The sequence below is a fragment of the Scyliorhinus torazame genome, chromosome 7, assembly GCF_047496885.1.
Source record: "Scyliorhinus torazame isolate Kashiwa2021f chromosome 7, sScyTor2.1, whole genome shotgun sequence".
NCBI classification, from domain to species: Eukaryota; Metazoa; Chordata; class Chondrichthyes; order Carcharhiniformes; family Scyliorhinidae; genus Scyliorhinus; species Scyliorhinus torazame.
The window spans coordinates 184,317,146-184,341,740 of record NC_092713.1 but is presented as its reverse complement, the minus strand read 5'-3'; the positions used below and the strand labels follow the sequence as shown (position 1 = coordinate 184,341,740).

The window sequence follows — 24,595 nt, the reverse complement described above, 5'->3', positions numbered from 1 at the left end:
TGCATCCCCCTCTCCCTCTGCACCCCTTCTCCCTCTGCACCTCCTCTCTCTCTGCATCCCCCTGCTCTCTGCACCCCCCCGCCTCTGCATCCCCCTGCTCTCTGCATCCCCCTGTTCTCTGCATCCCCCTGCTCTCTGCACCCCCTCTCTCTGCACTCCCCTGATCTCTGCATCCCCCTCTCTCTTTGCACCCCCCTGCTCTCTGCTTCCCCCTCTCTCTCTGCATCACCCTGCTCTCTGCACCCCCTCTCCCTCTGCATCCCCCTCTCTCTCTGCATCCCCCTGCTCTCTGCATCCCCCTCTCTCTCTGCACCCCCATGCTCTCTGCATCCCCCTGCTCTCTGCATCATCCTGCTCTCTGCACCCCCTCTCTCTCTGCACCCCCCCTGCTCTCTGCAGCCCCTCTCTCTCTGCACCCCCTCTCTCTCTGCATCCCCCTGCTGTCTCTGCATCCCCCTGCTCTCTCTGCATCCCCCTCTCTCTTTGCATCCCCCTGCTCTCTGCATCCCCCTGCTCTGTGCAACCCCCCTTTCTCTGCACCCCCCCTGCTCTCTTATTCCCCCTGCTCTCTGCACCCCCTCTCCCTCTGCACCCCCTATCTCTCTGCACCCCCTCTCTCTCTGCATCCCCCTGCTCTCTGCACCCCCCTCTTTCTGCGCCCCCCTGCTCTCTGCATCCCCCTGCTCTCTGCTCCCCCCTCTCTCTGCATCCCCCTGTTCTCTGCATCCCCATGCTCTCTGCATCCCCCTGCTCTCTGCACCCGCTCTCTCTCTGCATCCCCCTGCTCTCTGCATCCCCCTCTCTCTCTGCATCCCCCTGGACTCTGCATCCCCCTGTTCTCTGCATCCCCCTGCTCTCTGCACCCCCTCTCTCTCTGCACTCCCCTGCTCTCTGCACCCCCTCTCTCTCTGCACCCCCCTGCTCTCTGCATCCCCCTCTCTCTCTGCATCCCCCTCTCTCTCTGCATCCCCCTGCACTCTGCATCCCCCTCTCTCTCTGCACTCACCTGCTCTCTGCACCCCCTCTCTCTCTGCACCCCCCCTGCTCTCTGCTTCCCCCCGCTCTCTGCATCCCCCTGCTCTCTGCACCCCCTCTCCCTCTGCATCCCCCTCTCTCTCTGCACCCCCTGCTATCTGCAGCCCCTCTCTCTCTGCACCCCCTCTCTCTCTGCACCCCCTCTCTCTCTGCATCCCCCTGCTCTCTCTGCATCCCCCTGCTCTCTCTGCATCCCCCTCTCTCTCTGCATCCCCCTGCTCTCTGCATCCCCCTGCTCTCTGCATCCCCCTGCTCTGTGCAACCCCCCTCTCTCTGCACCCCCTCTGCTCTCTGCATCCCCCTGCTCTCTGCACCCCCTCTCTCTCTGCACCCCCCCTGCTCTCTCTGCATCCCCCTGCTCTCTCTGCATCCCCCTCTCTCTCTGCATCCCCCTGCTCTCTGCATCCCCCTGCTCTCTGCTCCCCCCCTCTCTCTGAATCCCCCTGCTCTCTGCATCCCCCTGCTCTCTGCACCCCCTCTCTCTCTGCGCCCCCCTGCTCTGTGCAAACCCCCTCTCTCTGCACCCCCCCTGCTCTCTGCATCCCCCTGCTCTCTGCACCTTCTTTCTCTCTGCACCCCCTCTCTCTCTGCATCCCCCTCTCCCTCTGCACCCCTTCTCCCTCTGCACCTCCTCTCTCTCTGCATCCCCCTGCTCTCTGCACCCCCCACTCTCTGCATCCCCCTGCTCTCTGCATCCCCCTGTTCTCTGCATCCCCCTGCTCTCTGCACCCCCACTCTCTGCACTCCCCATGCTCTCTACACCCCCTCTCTCTCTGCACCCCCTCTCTCTCTGCATCCCCCTGCTCTCTGCATCCCCCTCTCTCTCTGCATCCCCCTGCACTCTGCATCCCCCTCTCTCTCTGCACTCCCCTGCTCTCTGCACACCCTCTCTCTCTGCACCCCCCTGCTCTCTGCATCCCCCTCTCTCTCTGCATCACCCTGCTCTCTGCATCCCGCTGCTCTCTGCACCCCCTCTCTCTCTGCACTCCCCTGCTCTCTGCATCCCCCTCTCTCTTTGCACCCCCCTGCTCTCTGCTTCCCCCTACTCTCTGCATCCCCCTGCTCTCTGCACCCCCTCTCCCTCTGCATCCCCCTCTCTCTCTGCATCCCCCTGTTCGCTGCATCCCCCTCTCTCTCTGCATCCCCCTGCTCTCTGCATCCCCTCTCTCTCTGCACCCCCATGCTCTCTGCATCCCCTTGCTCTCTGCGTCCCCCTGCTCTCTGCACCCCCCCGCCCTCTGCAGCCCCTCTCTCTCTGCACCCCCTCTCTCTCTGCATCCCCCTGCTGTCTCTGCACCCCCCTGCTCTCTGCTTCCCCCTGCTCTCTGCATCCCCCTGCTCTGTGCAACCCCCCTCTCTCTGCACCCCCCCTGCTCTCTGCATCCCCCGGCTCTCTGCACCTCCTCTCTCTCTGCACCCCCTCTCTCTCTGCATCCCCTCTCTCTCTGCACCCCCTCTCTCTCTGCATCCCCCTCTCCCTCTGCACCCCCTCTCTCTCTGCATCCCCCTGCTTTCTGCACCCCCTCTCTCTCTGCATCCCCCTGCTTTCTGCACCCCCTCTCTCTCTGCATCCCCCTGCTCTCTGCATCCCCCTCTCTCTCTGCATCACCCTGCTCTCTACATCCCCCTGCTCTCTGCACCCCCTCTCTCTCTGCACTCCCCTGCTCTCTGCAACCCCCTCTCTCTCTGCATCCCCCTGCTCTCTGCATCCCCCTGCTCTCTGCATCGCCCTGCTCTCTGCACCCACCCCCTCTCCCTTTGTATTCCCCCTCTCCCACATTTTACTCCAGTTTGCCTTTACCCACCTCCACTTAGTTCGCCTGTTCTGGAACCAAGTTTTGACTTGAGCGTCTGTCATTTTGAGGGACTTGGCGAGCGCCGCTCTCTCAGCCGAGGCTAGATACTTCTGCCGGTGGAATCTCTTCTCCAACTCACAGATCTGGATCCTGGTGAAAGAGGTTCGGGGTTTCTTCCGTTTTGGAGGAGTCCTGTTCTGGTAAGGATGTCCAATCCGCCGGGTCACCGTGAAAGGAGTCAAGGCAGCTGAGGAAGGAACAGAGAACAGGCACCTCAGTGGTTTCCAGCTAGATTGGAAGGAGCGAGAAACAGCTGCATTTGCAAAATAAATGTTAAATTTTAATATTATTCTTATCACATGTTACCCCCAAGAATAAAGGGCTGGATTCTCCGTTTCTGAGACTAGGGGCGAAATTCTCCGGAAACGGCGCGATGTCCGCCGACTGGCGCCCAAAACGGCACCAATCAGACGGGCATCGCGCCGCCCCAAAGGTGCGGAATGCTCCGCATCTTTGGGGGCCGAGCCCCAACATTGAGGGACTAGGCCGACGCCGGAGGAATTTCCGCCCCGCCAGCTGGCGCGGAAATGACATCTCCGGGCGGGGAAAGTCTCTTCCACCTCCGCCATGTTGGAGACCGTGGCGGAGGCGGAAGGGAAAGAGTGCCCCCACGGCACAGGCCCGCCCGCGGATCGGTGGGCCCCGATCGCGGGCCAGGCCACCGTGTGGGCACCCCCCAGAGTCAGATCGCCCCGCGCCCCCCCAGGACCCCGGAGCCCGCCCACGCCGCCTTGTCCCGCCGGTAAGGTAGGTGATTTAATTTACGCCGGCGGGACAGGCAATTTATCGACGGGACTTCGGCCCATCCGGGCCGGAGATTCGAGCGGGGAGGCCCGCCAACCGGCGCGGCGCGATTCCCGCCCCAGCCGAATATCCAGTGCCGGATACTTCGGCAACCGGCGGGGGCAGGATTCCCGCCAGCCCCCGGCGATTCTCCGACCCGGCGGGGGGTCGGAGAATGTCGCCCCTGGAGCTGGATTCTCCGTTTCTGAGACTAGTGGCTGGATTCTCAGTTCCTGAGACAAGGGGCGACATTCTCCGACCCCCCGCCGGGTCGGAGAATCGTCGGGGGCTGGCGTGAATCCCGCCCCCGCCGGTTGCCGAAGTCTCCGGCACCGGATATTCGGCTGGGGCGGGAATCGCGCCGCGTCGGTTGGCGGGCCCCCCCGCTCGATTCTCCGGCCCGGATGGGCTGAAGTCCCGCCGATAAATTGCCTGTCCCGCCGGCGTAAATTAAATCACCTACCTTACCGGCGGGACAAGGCGGCGCGGGCGGGCTCCGGGGTCCTGGGGGGGGCGCGGGGCGATCTGGCCCCGGGGTGTACCCCCACGGTGGCCTGGCCCACGATCGGGGCCCACCAATCCGCGGGCGGGCCTGTGCCGTAGGGGCACTCTTTACCTTCCGCCCCCGCCACGGTCTCCACTATGGCGGAGGCAGAAGAGACTCCCTCCACTGCGCATGCGTGGGAAACTGTCAGCGGCCGCTGACGCTCCCGCGCATGCGCCGCCCGGAGATGTCATTTCCACGCCAGCTGGCAGGGCGGAAATTCCTCCGGCTTCGGCCTAGTCCCTCAATGTTGGGGCTCGGCCCCCAAAGATGCGGAGCATTCCGCACCTTTGGGGCGGCGCGATGCCCTTCTGATTGGCGCCGTTTTCGGTGCTCTCCCGGTGGGGGGCTAGCAGCCCCGCCATGTAAAATCCCTGGCTTTGCCTGCAGGTCCGAACAGAGAATTGCCAGGTCCGTGGCCACGCATGCGCACGGCAGCGACCTACAGCGGTCGCGCTGTACAACATGGCGCCAGCCGCACGCCAGCCCTAGGTGCTGACACCGGGATAGGATTTGTGGACTTTCACAACAGCAAAACTGGCGCCGGATGTGGACCAATTCAGCGACTGTGGAGGGACGAGCATTGGCGCCATGTGGAACACATTCGATTCCAATGAGAAATGGGGCGGTATTTGCCGGGTCCATGATTGACACTCGGGAGCCTGACAAGCTGCAGCCGCATATGGGGCGGGATTCTCCGTTAGCCGACACCGAAATCGGGAAATACGATTGGACGGAGAATAGCTTCCGATGCCAAAATTGCGGCATGCGTCGATTTGATGCCAATCGCGATTCTCCGTCTCCTCAAAAGCGGCATCAATGCGTTTCACTCCGCACGTACAGTAGGCACCGTTTGCATATCATTAGCGGGCCCGACTCGGTATTCTCCGGGGCTCCTGCGATTCTCCACCCCGAATTCCTGATGGCGAGGTTCACTTGTGCTTTGAAAAATCATGAAACCGGCGTGGTGGCTGCTGAGGGAGAGAGAGGGTATGGAAAGTGTCCAACACGCCTTAGTTTGCTGACAGTTGTGCCGCTGACTGGGGGGGCTTCTGCCAGGGCTGGGGGGAGTAGTGGGGTCGGGTGGACGGGCACGGAGCACCAATACCACAGCCGGAAAGGCAGCAATGCAGCTGCGGACACCGCTAACAGCCCGCTTTGAACTTAGTGCCACAGGTCGTTTAGGTGTCTCCCCCAGGGTACCCCCCTGGGTGCCCTCTGGCCCCAGATGACCCATCAGCTTATGGGCGTGCTCCAGCACAACCCACTTAGTGTGCACTTAGAATTGCCTGAGATACAGTCTGACTCAGTGGAAATGGCAAAACTTCAGTTACAAATTAAACAAATGGAACATAAGAAAGAATTAAAGCAGCTTGAATACGAAATAGAGATAGAGAGGAAAAAGAGAGATAAGAAAGGAAAACAGAAAGAATAGCCCTAGCAGAACAAAAAGAGAAAGGGAGATACAGATCAGGGAAAAAGATAAAGAGAGAGAGTTTGAACTTCAGAAAATGGCCATGAAACATGACAGTCAGTTAAAATTGGCGGACATAAAGGGAAACGTACAGGTGGATGACAGTGATGAGGATTGTGAGAAAGAGCGTCCTAGTCGAAGGCTTGGTGGGGATCTATTTAAATATGCCCACACAGTGCCAAGGTTTGATGAGAAGGAGGTAGAAGCATTTTTCATTTCATTTGAGAAGGTGGCTAAACAAATGAAATGGCCACAGGACATGTGGGTATTACTGATTCAAACAAAGTTGGTAGGTAGGGCTAGTGAATTGTTTGCATCACTACCGGAGGAGGTATATGGGTCGTATGAGGAGGTGAAAAAATCCATCTTAGGTGCAAATGAACTAGTGCCTGAAGCCTATAGACAAAGGTTTAGAAATTTAAGGAAAGAATTTGGTCAAACATATATGGAGTTTGAAAGGATCAAACAGAGTAATTTTGATAGGTGGATAAGGGCTTTGAAAATAAACCAAACGTATGAAGCTCTCAGAGAAATTATACTTTTGGAGGAGTTTAAAAATTCAATTCCTGATGTAGTGAGAACTCATGTGGAAGAGCAGAGGGTTAAAACTGCGAGGTTAGCAGCAGAAATGGCAGATGATTATGAATTTGTTGATAAATCAAAGCTTGGTTTCTGACATCAGTTTCAGCCTGTGAGGGATAGAAACTGGGGACATGAGAAATATTCAAGTGGTAAAGGTAAAGGTGATCTGATGGGAGACAATAAGGAGAGTGTACCTCAGACTAAAAAGAAAATCCAGAAGGGTGGAAGAGACATGAAAAGTTTCAAATGTTTTCACTGTAATAAACTAGGCCATGTAAAGTCACAGTGTTGGTGGTTGAAGAAAAGCACTGGGAAGGCTGATATGGTAAAACAGGATAAGACAATGGGGTTTGTTAAAGTGGTAAAGGAAAGCCCAAGTGAAGCGAAGGAGGTGCAAAAGATTGTACAGCCTGATCAAGAGGTGATTGATAAGGAGGTGCCAGATGTCTTTAAAGAATTTACTTGTGTGGGTAAAGTTTACTCATGTGTACCAGAAGGAGCAGGCAAAGAAGTCACAATTTTAAGAGATACAGGAGCTCGTCAATCTTTAATGGTAAGAGATGAGGAGTTATGTCGTTTGGGAAGAATGTTGCCAGAAAAGGTGATAATATGTGGAATTCAGGGTGAGAGGAGTAGGTTCCATTATATAAAGTAAGATTGGAAAGTCCAGTGAAGAGTGGTGAAGTGGTAGTAGGAGTAATAGAGAAACTATCTTGTTTATCTTGGGTAATGATATAGCTACATCGCAGGTGGGAGTGATGCCTACTGTGGTTGATAAGCCAGTGGAAAATCAGACAACTGAAGCATTGAAGGATGTGTATCCTGGGATTTTTCCGGATTGTGTAGTAACAAGGTCACAAAGTCACAGGTTAAGACCAAGAGGAGAAATCAGAGAGTGAAGATAAAGGTGAAGTGCCATTATCAGAAACAAATTTTGATCAGATGGTTTGAAAAGAACAGATGGAGGATGAGGCGGCTATTTTTAGTTCAGGAAAATTGGCGGAGTTACAACAGAAAGATGTAGAAATAAACCGGATGTATCAGAAAGCATACAAGGAAGAGGAATCTGAGTGTATACTGGAGTGTTATTACCGTTAAAATTATGTCTTGATGAGGAAATGGAAACCTTTACATATGCAGGCGGATGAAAAGTGGGAAAAAGTTCATCAAGTAGTATTGCCGGTAGGGTACAGAAAGGAGGTGTTGCGAGTAGCACATGAGGTACCATTGGGAGGTCATTTGGGAATAAGGTAAACTCAAGCTAAAATCCAAAAACATTTTTATTGGCCTGGACTACATAAAGATGTAGTTACATTTTGTCAATCATGTCACACATGTCAAGCGATAGGGAAACCTCAAGCTGTGATAAAACCAGCGGCCTTAATACCCATTCCAGCATTTGAGGAGCCTTTTACAAGGTGTGGTAGTATGTATTGGGGGTCATGTGGGACTGGAAGCCCTAATGTCATTGGCTGACAGATCCCGGGTCCTGGTTGGCCGATGACCTCAAGCTCCGCCCTGAAGGCGGAGTATAAGAAGCCGGAGTCTTCCCCCACAGGCCAGTTTACTATCGAGCTGCGGGGGAACAGACACGCTTAATAAAGCCTCATCGACTTCACTCTATTCGTCTCATGGAGTCTTTGTGCGCTACACAAGGGTCTTAATTGATTGCGTAGGACCGCTTCCTAAAATTCCTGAAAAGTGGGAATCAATATCTTTTGACTATAATGGATGTGTCTACTAGGTTTCAGAGGCCATTCCAGTACGTAATATTACAGCTAAAAATATTGTGGAGGAGTTACCTAAATTCTTTACTAGATATGGATTACTCACAGAAATACAATCGGATCAAGGATCAAATTTTACCTCAAAGTTATGCAAAGAAGTTATGGATATCTTTGGAATAAAACAATTTAAATCAACTGCGAACCATCCAGAATCACAGGGAGCGTTAGAAAGGTGGCATCAGACATTAAAGACAATGTTGAGGGCTTATTGTCAAGATTATCCAGAGGATTGGGATAAAGGAATTCCATTCGTACTGTTTGCAATTAGGGATGCACCTAATGAGTCAACCAAATTCAGTCCTTTTGAACTAATCTTTGGTCATGAGGTAAGAGGACCACTTTAATTGATTAAGGAAAAATTGGTGAGTGAGAAATCGTAACTTACATTATTGGATTACGTGTCAAATTTTAGGGAATGGTTAAATAGAGCAGGGGAATTGGCTAGACAACATTTAAAAGTTGCACCAAATGTGATGAAACGGGTAGCGGACAAGAAATCCAAAGTTCATAGTTTTGCCAGTGGAGATAAAGTTCTAGTATTGTTACCAGTGGTAGGTGAACCTTTAAAAGCTAGGTTTTGTTGACATTATCAGATTGAAAGGAAATTAAGTGAGGTGAATTATGCGGTAAGAACGCTGGATAGAAGGAAAACTCACCACGTGTGTCATGTGAATATGCTTAAAAGGTACTTTGTAAGGGAAGGAGAGCAAAAGGGGGAGGTTTTAATGATTCTATCTCAAAGTGACGAACCAAATCCAGATGATTTTGAATTTGACATACCTCAAATTAAATTGGAAAACGAGGATGTTCTTAAAAATTGGGATCAATTATTGAGTTACCTTCCAGAGGAAGAACGGACTGACCTGAAAGAGTTATTGATATCACATGGGCAAGTTTGTGGAGATAAGTTGGGAAGCACTAAAATGGCTATACATGATGTAGATGTGGGAAATGTTGTTCCAATCAAACAACATCCATGTAGACTTAACCCTTTAAAATTGGCACAGGTTAACAAAGAAATTGAGAGTATGTTTAGAAATGGCATAATCGAAGTGGGTTGCAGCCAATGGAGCTCACCCATAGTGATGGTACCTAAACCAGATGGTACCCAACGGTTGTGTGTGGACTATAGAAAGGTTAATGCAGTTACAAGAACGGACTCTAATCCTATCCCACATTTAGAGGATTGGATTGAGAAAGTGGGACAATCAGCTTTTATTTCCAAACTGGATTTACTTAAAGGTTACTGGCAGGTACCTTTATCCGAATGGGCGAAGGAGATTTCAGCTTTCGTGACTCCAGATGGTATATACCAATTCAAAGTTATGCCATTTGGCATGAAAAACACCCCAACCACATTTCAACAGTTAACGAACAAAGTTGTTTCAGGATTACCCAATTGTGCGGTATACATCGACGATCTGCTAATTTTCAGCCAGACATGGAAAAAACATTTAAAACATCTGATGGAGTTATTCGATCGACTTCAGGAGTGGGGTTTGGTGTTAAACTGAGCCAAAAGTGAATTTGGAAAAGCCCAAGTCACTTTCCTTGGCAATACAATCATACAGGGTAGAATGGTCACAGGGATGTGAAAACAAAAGCTTTTTAAGATGAGTTTCCAATACCCTCGACACGAAGGGAAATAATGCGATTTCTTGGGATGAGTGGATTTGACCGAACATTTCTGCCAAATTTTTACATCATGGTTGCTCCACTGATGGACTTGCTGAAAAACGTCGAGCATTTCTGCGGACAGCGGAGTTTCAACAGGCATTTGACTGCCTGAAAGCTGTGATAACCAATGCTCCTGTGTTGGAGAATTGTAAGGGACTCTGTGATCAGATTGTACTAAAGTATCTGACTTTAAAGAGAAATGCCGATGCATAGAGAAATGGATGCATCGTGCAGAGACCTTCTTGTCTCAAGAGACTGTCAATCGAGAATGATTTCAGTTGGAGGAAGGAGAACAATGGACTATGTTATTATTAAATGTTTGCGTGTTTGAAATAAAAAGTATATTTACTGTGTGCATTTCTTAAAGGATAGTGAAAAGGTGAAAAATGAAACCATCTTGAAGTTGATGGTTTATTATTTTTTCTTGGGGGGAGGTGTCATGGTGATGTCACTTTAAGAAATGTTTGTCTGCTCAAGTAGCTGCAGTGATGTCAGAGTGTGGGTGGAGCTGAGCTCTGGCTCTGCTTTTTAGTTGCGCTTTGAGGAAAAGCTTGGGTGTGTCAGTGTTTTTTAGTTTTGTTTTAGTGTTGGAGATGCAGGCAGCCAAAGAAGGTGTAATTTTGATCTGTCCACCATCTAAAGACTATCTCTGGATCATTTGGTGAATTCAGAGTGATAACTGCTCTCAGTAGAGAATTTAAACCTGGGGCGAAATTCTCCGGTATTGGCACGATGTCCGCCGACCGGCGCCAAAGACGGCGCAAATCAGTCGGGCATCGCGCCGCCCCAAAGGTGCGGAATCCTCCACATCTTGGGGAGCCCAGCCCTAACCTTGAGGGGCTAGGCCCGCTCTGGACTGATTTCCGCCCCACCAGCTGGCGGAAAAGGCCTTTGGTGCCCCGCCAGCTGGCGCGGAAATGACATTGCCGGGCGGCGTATGCACAGGAGTGTAGCGGCCGCTCACGGCATCCCCGCGCATGCGCTTGGAGGGAGTCTCTTCCGTCTCCGCCATGGTGGAGACCGTGGCGAAGGCGGAAGGAAAAGAGTGCCCCCACGGCACAGGCCCGCCCGCGGATCGGTGGGCCCCGATCGCGGGCCAGGCCACCGTGGGGGCACCCCCCGGGGCCAGATCTCCCCGCGCCCCCCCCCCAGGACCCCGGAGCCCACCCGCGTCGCCTTGTCCCGCCGGTAAGAGAGGTGGTTTAATCCAGGCCGGCGGCACAGGCATTCTAGCAGCGGGACTTCGGCCCATCCGGGCCGGAGAATCGCGGGGGGAGTCCCGCCAGCGGGCGCGGCGCGATTCCCGCCCCCGCCGAATCTCCGGTTCCGGAGAATTCGGCAACCGGCGGGGGCGGGATTCACGCCAGCCCCCGGCGATTCTCCGACCGTCGGGGGGGGTCGGAGAATCTCGCCCCTGATGTTTTTCTATAAAGAGGGTTCTTTTTGTCTTATGGATGTTGCAAGGAAAGATTAAGAGTTACTTAGAGAATACTGTATTCTTTGGGGATTTATTGGTGTTGATAGTTGTTAAGATGTTTACTGTGGGTTTATAAAGTGTTAACTGGTTTCATAAATAAACATTGTTTTAATTTAAAAGTACTGTAGATTTCTGGTGCATCACACCTGCAGAGTAGGCCCGTGTGCTCCCCATACCACAATCTATTAAAAGTTGTGGGTCAGGTGAAGTCCATGATACACTTTGGGGTTCTCTAAACCATGGCCCATAACACTTGGACCCCATTTCTGGACCCAAGTTCTTGATAATTTCCTATCATGACAATACACACACCTACAGACACAAAGACACAGATACACTCATGCAGATACAGATACACAGACACACATATATAAACAGGCACACATACACACATATCCACTGTTGGCCTTGCTCTGCATCACAGATACAGAGAAACAGATTGTATCTGTTCCAGTCTGTTTCAGACACAAAGACAGAGATGCACATGTACAGAGAGACACACTGGCACCCCCCGCCCACACATAGACACACATTCATACACATCCAGGCACCCACCCACAGATACGCACACAAGTCAGACACACACAAAGATGCACACAGAAAGACACACACACACACAGGTACACATGTATGCACGAGAACAGCCATACATACAGATGTCACAGGCATATTCACACTTTAGTTCAGTTGGCTGGGCAGCTGGTTTGTGCTGCAGAGTGAGGCCACAGTGTGGGTTGAATTCCTGGACCAGTCGAGGTTCTTCATGTAGGCCCTGCCTTCTCAACCCTCGCCTGAGGTGTGGTGATCCTCAGGTTAAATCACCACCAGTCAGCTCTCCCTGGCACAGGGAAAGCAACCTAAGGTCATCTGGGACGATGGTGACTTTAAACACACCGAAGAACATGGGCCGGAATTCTCCGACCCAGCGGCGGGTCAGAGAATCCCCGTGGGGGGGCGCGAGTGGTTTACGTCGCTTTTCACGCCGGCGTCAGAACTTGGCCGCGGGATTGGAGAATCCCAGCCATGGTCACACTCACACATCAATATAGACACACACAACAACCACATGTTAAAGACACCGCCTGACTGCATCAGAATCACACATATCACCATCTACCCAAACAGGCAAAGTCATTCATATCGGAACTCTTAGGATTTATTAAAATAAAATTGATATTTCCAGCTTCGCAGTGATATTTGGAGTTGATTTAATATGTTGTGGAACAGACAGCGGAGGCAATGATTTCCATTTGGATTCAATCTGTCTCCTTGTACCAAGCGCTGCTGGGAAATCTATTCAAATGTTCTCACAATCAATTGCCTTCATTAATTACATCTTCAAATGGATTCTTTATCGACAAGGTTTCATTTGGAGATGGCAAATACAACCTGTTTGATTAATTAAATATATTTTTAAAACCAAATATTCAGAATGCTGCTGTTCCTCCATTCTGATGCAGTGACATCTGACAACAGCGACCAGGCTAAAACCGCAGCCCTGGGCGCAGGTGAGAAATTGGAGTGGGTTGAGCTGGGAGCTGTGTTTCCCCTGGCCCTCGAAGAGGAAGCATTATAGCGAATAATGACTGCAATTTGAGGTGTAATTTAGAGGGACAAGGAATGTTTCCGATCGTTTTATTTGCCTGGGTTTCATCTGTCTAAATTCTTGAGATTTTCTTTCTTGTATGATGAAAGAGACTCATCGAGTTATATCCAACTCGGAGGGAGAAACACAAGGCATATGTTGAAGTTTTATAAACATCATTCAGAATTCAAATGGCAATGCTAAAAAATGCTTCCGCTTGCAATTTGAAAGGAAAAGTAGATCGGCACCCTGTTTTCTCTGGGCTGAGACCCTGTTCACTCTGGGCCGGGACCCTGTTCTCTCTGGGCCGGGACCCTGTTCTCTCTGGGCCGGGACCCTGTTGCCTCTGGGCCGGGATCCTGTTCTCTCTGGGCCGGGACCCTGTTCTCTCTGGGCTGAGACCCTGTTCACTCTGGGCCGGGACCCTGTTCTCTCTGGGCCGGGACCCTGTTCACTCTGGGTCGGGACCCTGTTCTCTCTGGGTCAGACCCTGTTCACTCTGGGTCAGAGCCTGTTCCCTCTGGGTCAGACCCTGTCCTCTCTGGGTCAGACCCTATTCTCTCTGGGTCAGACCCTATTCACTCTGGGTCGGGACCCTGTTCTCTCTGGGCCGGGACCCTGTTCTCTCTGGGCTGAGACCCTGTTCACTCTGGGCCGGGACCTCGCTCTCTCTGGGCCAGGACCCTGTTCACTCTGGGTCGGGACCCTGTTCTCTCTGGGTCAGACCCTGTTCACTCTGGGTCAGAGCCTGTTCCCTCTGGGTCAGACCCTGTCCTCTCTGGGTCAGACCCTGTTCTCTCTGGGTCAGACCCTGTTCACTCTGGGTCGGGACCCTGTTCTCTCTGGGCCGGGACCCTGTTCACTCTGGGCCGGGACCCTGCTCTCTCTGGGCCGGGACCCTGCTCTCTCTGGGCCGGGACCCTGCTCTCTCTGGGTCAGACCCTGTCCTCTCTGGGTCAGACCCGGATCTCTCTGGGCCCGGGACCCTGTTCTCTCTGGGTAAGACTCTGTTCTCTCTGGGTCAGAGCCTGTTCCCTCTGGGTCAGAGACTGTTCTCTCTGGGTCAGACTCTGTTCTCTCTGGGTCAGAGCCTGTTCCCTCTGGGTCAGAGACTGTTCTCTCTGGGTCAGACACTGCTCTCTCTGGGTCAGACCCGGTTCTCTCTGGGCCCGGGACCCTGTTCTCTCTGGGTCAGACCCTGTTCCCTCTGGGTCAGAGCCTGGTCTCTCTGGGTCAGAGCCTGTTCTCTCTGTTCTCCTTGTGCCGGCACACTGTTCGCTCTGGGCCGGGACTGTGTTCTCTCTGGGCCGGGATCCGGTTCTCTCTGGGCCGGGACTGTGTTCTCTCTGGGCCGTGACACTGTTCACTCTGGGCCGGGACTCTGTTCTCTCTGGGCCGGGACTCTGTTCTCTCTGGGCCGGGACACTGTTCACTCTGGGCCGGGACTGTGTTCTCTCTGGGCCGGTATCCTGTTCTCTCTGGGCCGGGACCCTGTTGCCTCTGGGCCGGGACTGTGTTCTCTCTGGGCCGGGACACTGTTCACTCTGGGCCCGGACTGTGTTCTCTCTGGGCTGGGACCCGGTTCTCTCTGGGCCGGGACCCGGTTTTCTCTGGGCCGGGACCCTGTTCTCTCTGGGCCGGGATCCTGTTCTCTCTGGGCCGGGACCCGGTTCTCTCTGAGCCGGGACTGTGTTCTCTCTGGGCCGGGACCCTGTTCTCTCTGGGCCGGGACACTGTTCACTCTGGGCCGGGACACCGTTCTCTCTGGGCCGGGACCGTGTTCTCTCTGGGCCGGGACCCTGTTCTCTCTGGGCCGGGACTGTGTTCTCTCTGGGCCGGGACTGTGTTCTCTCTGGGCCGGGACCCTGTTCTCTCTGAGCCGGGACCCTGTTCTCTCTGGGCCGGGACTGTGTTCTCTCTGGGCCGGGACACTGTTCACTCTGGGCCGGGACTGTGTTCTCTCTGGGCCGGGACTGTGTTCTCTCTGGGCCGGGACTGTGTTCTCTCTGGGCCGGGATTCTGTTCTCTCTGGGCCGGGATTCTGTTCTCTCTGGGCCGGGATTCTGTTCTCACTGGGCCGGGACCCGGTTCTCTCTGGGCCGGGACTGTGTTCTCTCTGGTCCGGGACTGTGTTCTCTCTGGGCCGGGATCCTGTTCTCTCTGGGCCGGGACTGTATCCTCTCTGGGCCGGGACCCTGTTCTCTCTGGGCCGGGACTGTGTTCTCTCTGGGCCGGGACCCTGTTCTCCATGGGCCGGGACACTGTTCACTCTGGGCCGGGACCCTGTTCTCTCTGGGCCGGGACCCTGTTCTCTCTGGGCCGGGACCCTGTTCTCTCTGGGCCGGGATCCTGTTCTCTCTGGGCTGGGATCCTGTTCTCTCTGGGCCGGGACAGTGTTCTCTCTGGGCCGGGACACTGTTTTCTCTGGGCCGGGACCCTGTTCTCTCTGGGCCGGGACCCTGTTCTCTCTGGGCCGGGACCCTGTTCTCTCTGGATCAGACACTGTTCTCTCTGGGTCAGACCCTGTTCTCTCTGGGTCAGACCCTGTTCTCTCTGGGCCGGGACCCTGTTCTCTCTGGATCAGACACTGTTCTCTCTGGGTCAGACACTCTTCTCTGGGTCAGACACTGTTCTCTCTGGGTCAGGCACGGTTCTCTCTGGGTCAGACTCTTTTCTCTCTGGGTCAGACCCTGTTCTCTCTGGATCAGGCACTGTTCTCTCTGGGTCAGACACTGTTCTCTCTGGATCAGACACTGTTCTCTCTGGGTCAGGCACGGTTCTCTCTGGGTCAGACCCTTTTCTCTCTGGGTCAGACCCTGTTCTCTCTGGATCAGACACTGTTCTCTCTGGGTCAGACACTGTTCTCTCTGGATTAGACACTGTTCTCTCTGGGTCAGACACTGTTCTCTCTGGGTCAGACCCTTTTCTCTCTGGGCCGGGACCCTGTTCTCTCAGGGCCGGGACCCCGTTCTCTCTGGGCAGGGACTGTGTTCTCTCTGGGCCGGGACTGTGTTCTCTCTGGGCCTGGTCTGTGTTCTCTCTGGGTCAGACACTGTTCTCTCTGGGTCAGACCCTGTTCTCTCTGGGTCAGTCCCTGTTCTCTCTGGGCCGGGACTGTGTTCTCTCTGGGCCTGGTCTGTGTTCTCTCTGGGTCAGACACTGTTCTCTCTGGGTCAGACCCTGTTCTCTCTGGGTCAGACCCTGTTCACTGTGGGCCGGGACACTGTTCTCTCTGGGTCAGACCCTGTTCTCTCTGGTTCAGACACTGTTCTCTCTGGGTCAGACACTGTTCTCTCTGGGTCAGGCACTGTTCTCTCTGGGTCAGACACTGTTCTCTCTGGGCCGGGACAGTGTTCTCTCTGGGTCAGACCCTGTTCTCTCTGGGTCAGACCCTGTTCTCTCTGGGTCAGACACTGTTCTCTCTGGGTCAGACACTGTTCTCTCTGGGTCAGACCCTGTTCACTCTTGGTCAGACCCTGTTCACTCTGGGCTGGGACTGTGTTCTCTCTGGGTCAGACCCTGTTCTCTCTGGGTCAGAACCTGTTCTCTCTGGGTCAGAACCTGTTCTCTCTGGCTCAGACCCTGTTCTCTCTGGGTCAGACCCTGTTCTCTCTTGGTCAGACCCTGTTCTCTCTGGGTTAGACACTGTTCTCTCTGGGTCAGACCCTGTTCTCTCTGGGTCAGACCCTGTTCTCTCTGGGTCAGGCCCTGTTCTCTCTTGGTCAGACCCTGTTCTCTCTGGGTCAGACACTGTTCTCTCTGGGTCAGACCCTGTTCTCTCTGGGTCAGACCCTGTTCTCTCTGGGCCGGGACCCTGTTCACTCTGGGTCGGGACCCTGTTCTCTCTGGGTCAGACCCTGTTCACTCTGGGTCAGAGCCTGTTCCCTCTGGGTCAGACCCTGTCCTCTCTGGGTCAGACCCTATTCTCTCTGGGTCAGACCCTGTTCACTCTGGGTCGGGACCCTGTTCTCTCTGGGCCGGGACCCTGTTCTCTCTGGGCTGAGACCCTGTTCACTCTGGGCCGGGACCTCGCTCTCTCTGGGCCAGGACCCTGTTCACTCTGGGTCGGGACCCTGTTCTCTCTGGGTCAGACCCTGTTCACTCTGGGTCAGAGCCTGTTCCCTCTGGGTCAGACCCTGTCCTCTCTGGGTCAGACCCTGTTCTCTCTGGGTCAGACCCTGTTCACTCTGGGTCGGGACCCTGTTCTCTCTGGGCCGGGACCCTGTTCACTCTGGGCCGGGACCCTGCTCTCTCTGGGCCGGGACCCTGCTCTCTCTGGGCCGGGACCCTGCTCTCTCTGGGTCAGACCCTGTCCTCTCTGGGTCAGACCCGGATCTCTCTGGGCCCGGGACCCTGTTCTCTCTGGGTAAGACTCTGTTCTCTCTGGGTCAGAGCCTGTTCCCTCTGGGTCAGAGACTGTTCTCTCTGGGTCAGACTCTGTTCTCTCTGGGTCAGAGCCTGTTCCCTCTGGGTCAGAGACTGTTCTCTCTGGGTCAGACACTGCTCTCTCTGGGTCAGACCCGGTTCTCTCTGGGCCCGGGACCCTGTTCTCTCTGGGTCAGACCCTGTTCCCTCTGGGTCAGAGCCTGGTCTCTCTGGGTCAGAGCCTGTTCTCTCTGTTCTCCTTGTGCCGGCACACTGTTCGCTCTGGGCCGGGACTGTGTTCTCTCTGGGCCGGGATCCGGTTCTCTCTGGGCCGGGACTGTGTTCTCTCTGGGCCGTGACACTGTTCACTCTGGGCCGGGACTCTGTTCTCTCTGGGCCGGGACTCTGTTCTCTCTGGGCCGGGACACTGTTCACTCTGGGCCGGGACTGTGTTCTCTCTGGGCCGGTATCCTGTTCTCTCTGGGCCGGGACCCTGTTGCCTCTGGGCCGGGACTGTGTTCTCTCTGGGCCGGGACACTGTTCACTCTGGGCCCGGACTGTGTTCTCTCTGGGCTGGGACCCGGTTCTCTCTGGGCCGGGACCCGGTTTTCTCTGGGCCGGGACCCTGTTCTCTCTGGGCCGGGATCCTGTTCTCTCTGGGCCGGGACCCGGTTCTCTCTGAGCCGGGACTGTGTTCTCTCTGGGCCGGGACCCTGTTCTCTCTGGGCCGGGACACTGTTCACTCTGGGCCGGGACACCGTTCTCTCTGGGCCGGGACCGTGTTCTCTCTGGGCCGGGACCCTGTTCTCTCTGGGCCGGGACTGTGTTCTCTCTGGGCCGGGACTGTGTTCTCTCTTGGCCGGGACCCTGTTCTCTCTGAGCCGGGACCCTGTTCTCTCTGGGCCGGGACTGTGTTCTCTCTGGGCCGGGACACTGTTCACTCTGGGCCGGGACTGTGTTCTCTCTGGGCCGGGACTGTGTTCTCTCTGGGCCGGGACTGTGTTCTCTCTGGGCCGGGATTCTGTTCTCTCTGGGCCGGGATTCTGTTCTCTCTGGGCCGGGATTCTGTTCTCACTGGGCCGGGACCCGGTTCTCTCTGGGCCGGGACTGTGTTCTCTCTGGTCCGGGACTGTGTTCTCTCTGGGCCGGGATCCTGTTCTCTCTGGGCCGGGACTGTATCCTCTCTGGGCCGGGACCCTGTTCTCTCTGGGCCGGGACTGTGTTCTCTCTGGGCCGGGACCCTGTTCTCCATGGGCCGGGACACTGTTCACTCTGGGCCGGGACCCTGTTCTCTCTGGGCCGGGACCCTGTTCTCTCTGGGCCGGGACCCTGTTCTCTCTGGGCCGGGATCCTGTTCTCTCTGGGCTGGGATCCTGTTCTCTCTGGGCCGGGACAGTGTTCTCTCTGGGCCGGGACACTGTTTTCTCTGGGCCGGGACCCTGTTCTCTCTGGGCCGGGACCCTGTTCTCTCTGGGCCGGGACCCTGTTCTCTCTGGATCAGACACTGTTCTCTCTGGGTCAGACCCTGTTCTCTCTGGGTCAGACCCTGTTCTCTCTGGGCCGGGACCCTGTTCTCTCTGGATCAGACACTGTTCTCTCTGGGTCAGACACTCTTCTCTGGGTCAGACACTGTTCTCTCTGGGTCAGGCACGGTTCTCTCTGGGTCAGACTCTTTTCTCTCTGGGTCAGACCCTGTTCTCTCTGGATCAGGCACTGTTCTCTCTGGGTCAGACACTGTTCTCTCTGGATCAGACACTGTTCTCTCTGGGTCAGGCACGGTTCTCTCTGGGTCAGACCCTTTTCTCTCTGGGTCAGACCCTGTTCTCTCTGGATCAGACACTGTTCTCTCTGGGTCAGACACTGTTCTCTCTGGATTAGACACTGTTCTCTCTGGGTCAGACACTGTTCTCTCTGGGTCAGACCCTTTTCTCTCTGGGCCGGGACCCTGTTCTCTCAGGGCCGGGACCCCGTTCTCTCTGGGCAGGGACTGTGTTCTCTCTGGGCCGGGACTGTGTTCTCTCTGGGCCTGGTCTGTGTTCTCTCTGGGTCAGACACTGTTCTCTCTGGGTCAGACCCTGTTCTCTCTGGGTCAGTCCCTGTTCTCTCTGGGCCGGGACTGTGTTCTCTCTGGGCCTGGTCTGTGTTCTCTCTGGGTCAGACACTGTTCTCTCTGGGTCAGACCCTGTTCTCTCTGGGTCAGACCCTGTTCACTGTGGGCCGGGACACTGTTCTCTCTGGGTCAGACCCTGTTCTCTCTGGTTCAGACACTGTTCTCTCTGGGTCAGACACTGTTCTCTCTGGGTCAGGCACTGTTCTCTCTGGGTCAGACACTGTTCTCTCTGGGCCGGGACAGTGTTCTCTCTGGGTCAGACCCTGTTCTCTCTGGGTCAGACCCTGTTCTCTCTGGGTCAGACACTGTTCTCTCTGGGTCAGACACTGTTCTCTCTGGGTCAGACCCTGTTCACTCTTGGTCAGACCCTGTTCACTCTGGGCTGGGACTGTGTTCTCTCTGGGTCAGACCCTGTTCTCTCTGGGTCAGAACCTGTTCTCTCTGGGTCAGAACCTGTTCTCTCTGGCTCAGACCCTGTTCTCTCTGGGTCAGACCCTGTTCTCTCTTGGTCAGACCCTGTTCTCTCTGGGTTAGACACTGTTCTCTCTGGGTCAGACCCTGTTCTCTCTGGGTCAGACCCTGTTCTCTCTGGGTCAGGCCCTGTTCTCTCTTGGTCAGACCCTGTTCTCTCTGGGTCAGACACTGTTCTCTCTGGGTCAGACCCTGTTCTCTCTGGGTCAGACCCTGTTCTCTCTGGGTCAGGCACGGTTCTCTCTGGGTCAGACCCTTTTCTCTCTGGGTCAGACCCTGTTCTCTCTGGATCAGACACTGTTCTCTCTGGATCAGACACTGTTCTCTCTGGGACAGACACTGTTCTCTCTGGATTAGACACTGTTCTCTCTGGGTCAGACACTGTTCTCTCTGGGTCAGACCCTTTTCTCTCTGGGCCGGGACCCTGTTCTCTCAGGGCCGGGACCCCGTTCTCTCTGGGCAGGGACTGTGTTCTCTCTGGGCCGGGACTGTGTTCTCTCTGGGCCTGGTCTGTGTTCTCTCTGGGTCAGACACTGTTCTCTCTGGGTCAGACCCTGTTCTCTCTGGGTCAGACCCTGTTCTCTCTGGGCCGGGACTGTGTTCTCTCTGGGCCTGGTCTGTGTTCTCTCTGGGTCAGACACTGTTCTCTCTGGGTCAGACCCTGTTCTCTCTGGGTCAGACCCTGTTCACTGTGGGCCGGGACACTGTTCTCTCTGGGTCAGACCCTGTTCTCTCTGGTTCAGACACTGTTCTCTCTGGGTCAGACACTGTTCTCTCTGGGTCAGACACTGTTCTCTCTGGGTCAGACACTGTTCTCTCTGGGCCGGGACTGTGTTCTCTCTGGGTCAGACCCTGTTCTCTCTGGATCAGACCCTGTTCTCTCTGGGTCAGACACTGTTCTCTCTGGGTCAGACACTGTTCTCTCTGGGTCAGACCCTGTTCACTCTGGGCTGGGACTGTGTTCTCTCTGGGTCAGACCCTGTTCTCTCTGGGTCAGAACCTGTTCTCTCTGGGTCAGAACCTGTTCTCTCTGGCTCAGACCCTGTTCTCTCTGGGTCAGACCCTGTTCTCTCTTGGTCAGACCCTGTTCTCTCTGGGTCAGACACTGTTCTCCCTGGGTCAGACACTGTTCTCTCTGGGTCAGACCCTGTTCTCTCTGGGTCAGACCCTGTTCTCTCTGGGTCAGACCCTGTTCTCTCTGGGGCAGACACTGTTCTCTCTGGGTCAGACACTGTTCTCTCTGGGTCAGACCCTGTTCTCTCTGGGCCGGGACGCTGTTCTCTCTGGGCCTGGTCTGTGTTCTCTCTGGGTCAGACCCTGTTCTCTCTGGGTCAGACCCTGTTCTCTCTGGGTCAGACCCTGTTCTCTCTGGGCCGGGACGCTGTTCTCTCTGGGCCTGGTCTGTGTTCTCTCTGGGTCAGACCCTGTTCACTCTGGGCCGGGACACTGTTCTCTCTGGGTCAGACCCTGTTCTCTCTGGGTCAGACATTGTTCTCTCTGGGTCAGACACTGTTCTCTCTGGGTCAGACCCAGTTCACTCTGGGTCAGACCCTGTTCTCTCTGGGCCGGGACTGTGTTCTCTCTGGGTCAGACCCTGTTCTCTCTGGGCCGGGAGTGTGTTCTCTCTGGGTCAGACCCTGTTCACTCTGGGCCGGGACCCTGTTCTCTCTGGATCAGACACTGTTCTCTCTGGGTCAGACACTGTTCTCTCTGGGTCAGACACTGTTCTCTCTGGGTCAGACCCTTTTCTCTCTGGGCCGGGACCCTGTTCTCTCTGGGCCGGGACCCCGTTCTCTCTGGGCCGGGACTGTGTTCTCTCTGGGCCGGGACGCTGTTCTCTCTGGGCCTGGTCTGTGTTCTCTCTGGGTCAGACCCTGTTCCCTCTGGGTCAGACCCCGTTCCCTCTGGGTCAGACCCTGTTCTCTCTGGGCCGGGACGCTGTTCTCTCTGGGCCTGGTCTGTGTTCTCTCTGGGTCAGACCCTGTTCTCTCTGGGTCAGACCCTGTTCTCTCTGGGTCAGACCCTGTTCTCTCTGGGACAGACCCTGTTCACTCTGGGCTGGGACACTGTTCTCTCTGGGTCAGACCCTGTTCTCTCTGGGTCAGACACTGTTCTCTCTGGGTCAGACACTGTTCTCTCTGGGTCAGACACTGTTCTCTCTGGGTCTGACCCTGTTCACTCTGGGTCAGACCCTGTTCACTCTGGGCCGGGACGGTGTTCTCTCTGGGTCAGACCCTGTTCTCTCTGGGTCAGACCCTGTTCACTCTGGGCCGGGACTGTGTTCTCTCTGGGTCAGACCCTGTTCTCTCTTGGTCAGACCCTGTTCTCTCTGGGTCAGACACTGTTCTCTCTGGGTCAGACACTGTTCTCTCTGGGTCAGACCCTGTTCACTCTGGGCCGGGACCCTGTTCTCTCTGGGTCAAACCCTGTTCTCTCTGGGTCAGACCCTGTTCTCTCTGGGTCAGACCCTGTTCTCTCTGGGTCAGACACTGTTCTCTCTGGGTCAGACCCTGTTCTCTCTGGGCCGGGACTGTGTTCTCTCTGGGTCAGACCCTGTTCTCTCTGGGTCAGACTCTGTTCTCTCTGGGTCAGACTCTGTTCTCTCTGGGTCAGACTCTGTTCTCTCTGGGTCAGACCCTGTTCTTTCTGGGCCGGGACCCTTTTCTCTCTGGGTCAGACCCGGTTCTCTCTGGGTCAGACCCTGTTCTCTCTGGGCCGGGACTGTGTTCTCTCTGGGTCAGACCCTGTTCTCTCTGGGTCAGACACTGTTCACTCTGGGTCAGACCCTGTTCACTCTGGGCCGGGACCCTGTTCTCCATGGGCCGGGACACTGTTCACTCTGGGCCGGGACACTGTTCACTCTGGGCCGGGACTGTGTTCTCTCTGGGCCGGGACCCTGTTCTCTCTGGGCCAGGACGCTGTTCTCTCTGGGCCGGGACCCTGTTCTCTCTGGGTCAGACACTGTTCTCTCTGGGTCAGACACTGTTCTCTCTGGGTCAGACCCTTTTCTCTCTGGGTCAGACACTGTTCTCTCTGGGTCAGACACTGTTCTCTCTGGGTCAGACACTGTTCTCTCTGGGTCAGACCCTGTTCTCTCTGGGTCAGACACTGTCCTCACTGGGTCAGACCCTGTTCTCTCTGGGTCAGACACTGTTCTCTCTGGGTCAGGCCCTGTTCTCTCTGGGTCAGACCCTGTTCTCTCTGGGTCAGGCCCTGTTCTCTCTGGGTCAGACCCTTTTCTCTCTGCGTCAGACACTGTTCTCTCTGGGTCAGGCCCTGTTCTCTCTGGGTCAGACCCTGTTCTCTCTGGGCCGTGACCCTGTTCTCTCTGGGCTTGGAAACTGCTCTCTCTGGGTCAGAACCTGTTCTCTCTGGGTCAGGCCCTGTTCTCTCTGGGTCAGACCCTTTTCTCTCTGGGTCAGACCCTGTTCTCTCTGGGTCAGACCCTGTTCTCTCTGGGTCAGACCCTGTTCTCTCTGGGTCAGAACCTGTTCTCTCTGGGTCAGACCCTGTTCTCTCTGGGTCAGACCCTGTTCTCTCTGGGTCAGACCCTGTTCTCTCTGGGTCAGACCCTGTTCTCTCTGGGCCGGGACGCTGTTCTCTCTGGGCCTAGTCTGTGTTCTCTCTGGGTCAGACCCTGTTCTCTCTGGGTCAGACCCTGTTCTCTCTGGGTCAGACCCTGTTCACTCTGGGCCGGGACACTGTTCTCTCTGGTCAGACCCTGTTCTCTCTGGGTCAGACACTGTTCTCTCTGGGTCAGACACTGTTCTCTCTGGGTCAGACCCTGTTCACTCTGGGTCAGACCCTGTTCACTCTGGACCGGGACTCTGTTCTCTCTGGGTCAGACCCTGTTCTCTCTGGGTCAGACCCTGTTCTCTCTGGGTCAGACCCTGTTCTCTCTGGGTCAGACACTGTTCTCTCTGGGTGAGACCCTGTTCTCTCTGGGCCGGGACACTGTTCTCTCTGGGTCAGACCCTGTTCTCTCTGGGTCAGACCCTGTTCTCTCTGGGTCAGATCCTGTTCTCTCTGGGTCAGACACTGTTCTCTGTGGGTCAGACCCTGTTCTCTCTGGGCCGGGACCCTTTTCTCTCTGGGTCAGACCCTGTTCTCTCTGGGTCAGACCCTGTTCTCTCTGGGTCAGACCCTGTTCTCTCTGGGCCTGGACTGTGTTCTCTCTGGGTCAGACCCTGTTCTCTCTGGGTCAGACACTGTTCTCTCTGGGTCAGACCCTGTTCACTCTGGGCCGGGACACTGTTCTCCCTGGGTCAGACCCTGTTCTCTCTGGGTCAGACACTGTTCTCTCTGGATCAGTCCCTTTATTCTCTGGGTCAGACACTGTTCTCTCTGGGTCAGACCCTGTTCTCTCTGGGTCAGACCCTGTTCTCTCTGGACCAGGACACTGTTCTCTCTGGGTCAGACCCTGTTCTCTCTGGGTCAGACCCTGTTCTCTCTGGGCCGGGACACTGTTCTCTCTGGGTCAGACCCTGTTCTCTCTGGGCCGGGACACTGTTCTCTCTGGGTCAGACCCTGTTCTCTCTGGTCAGACACTGTTCTCTCTGGGTCAGACCCTTTTCTCTCTGGGTCAGACACTGTTCTCTCTGGGTCAGACACTGTTCTCTCTGGGTCAGACCCTGTTCTCTCTGGGTCAGACCCTGTTCTCTCTGGGCCGGGACACTGTTCTCTCTGGGTCAGACACTGTTCTCTCTGGGTCAGGCCCTGTTCTCTCTGGGTCAGACCCTGTTCTCTCTGGGTCAGACCCTGTTCTCTCTGGGCCGGGAACCTTTTCTCTCTGCGTCAGACCCTTTTCTCTCTGGGTCAGACCCTGTTCTCTCTGGGTCAGACACTGTTC

At 55.3% G+C, this 24,595-nt stretch overlaps 1 protein-coding gene across 1 annotated transcript in view; it reads right to left on the bottom strand.

Annotated features, from left to right (window-relative positions):
• Window positions 1–24,595, bottom strand: part of LOC140426734 (T-cell leukemia homeobox protein 3-like) — a 250,627-nt gene that overhangs the window by 173,623 nt on the left and 52,409 nt on the right. Inside the window, exon 2 of the mRNA XM_072511855.1 lies at window positions 2,841–3,078. Within this exon, the coding sequence (XP_072367956.1) occupies window positions 2,841–3,078 (238 nt within the window). The remainder of the gene's footprint in view (window positions 1–2,840; window positions 3,079–24,595) is intronic.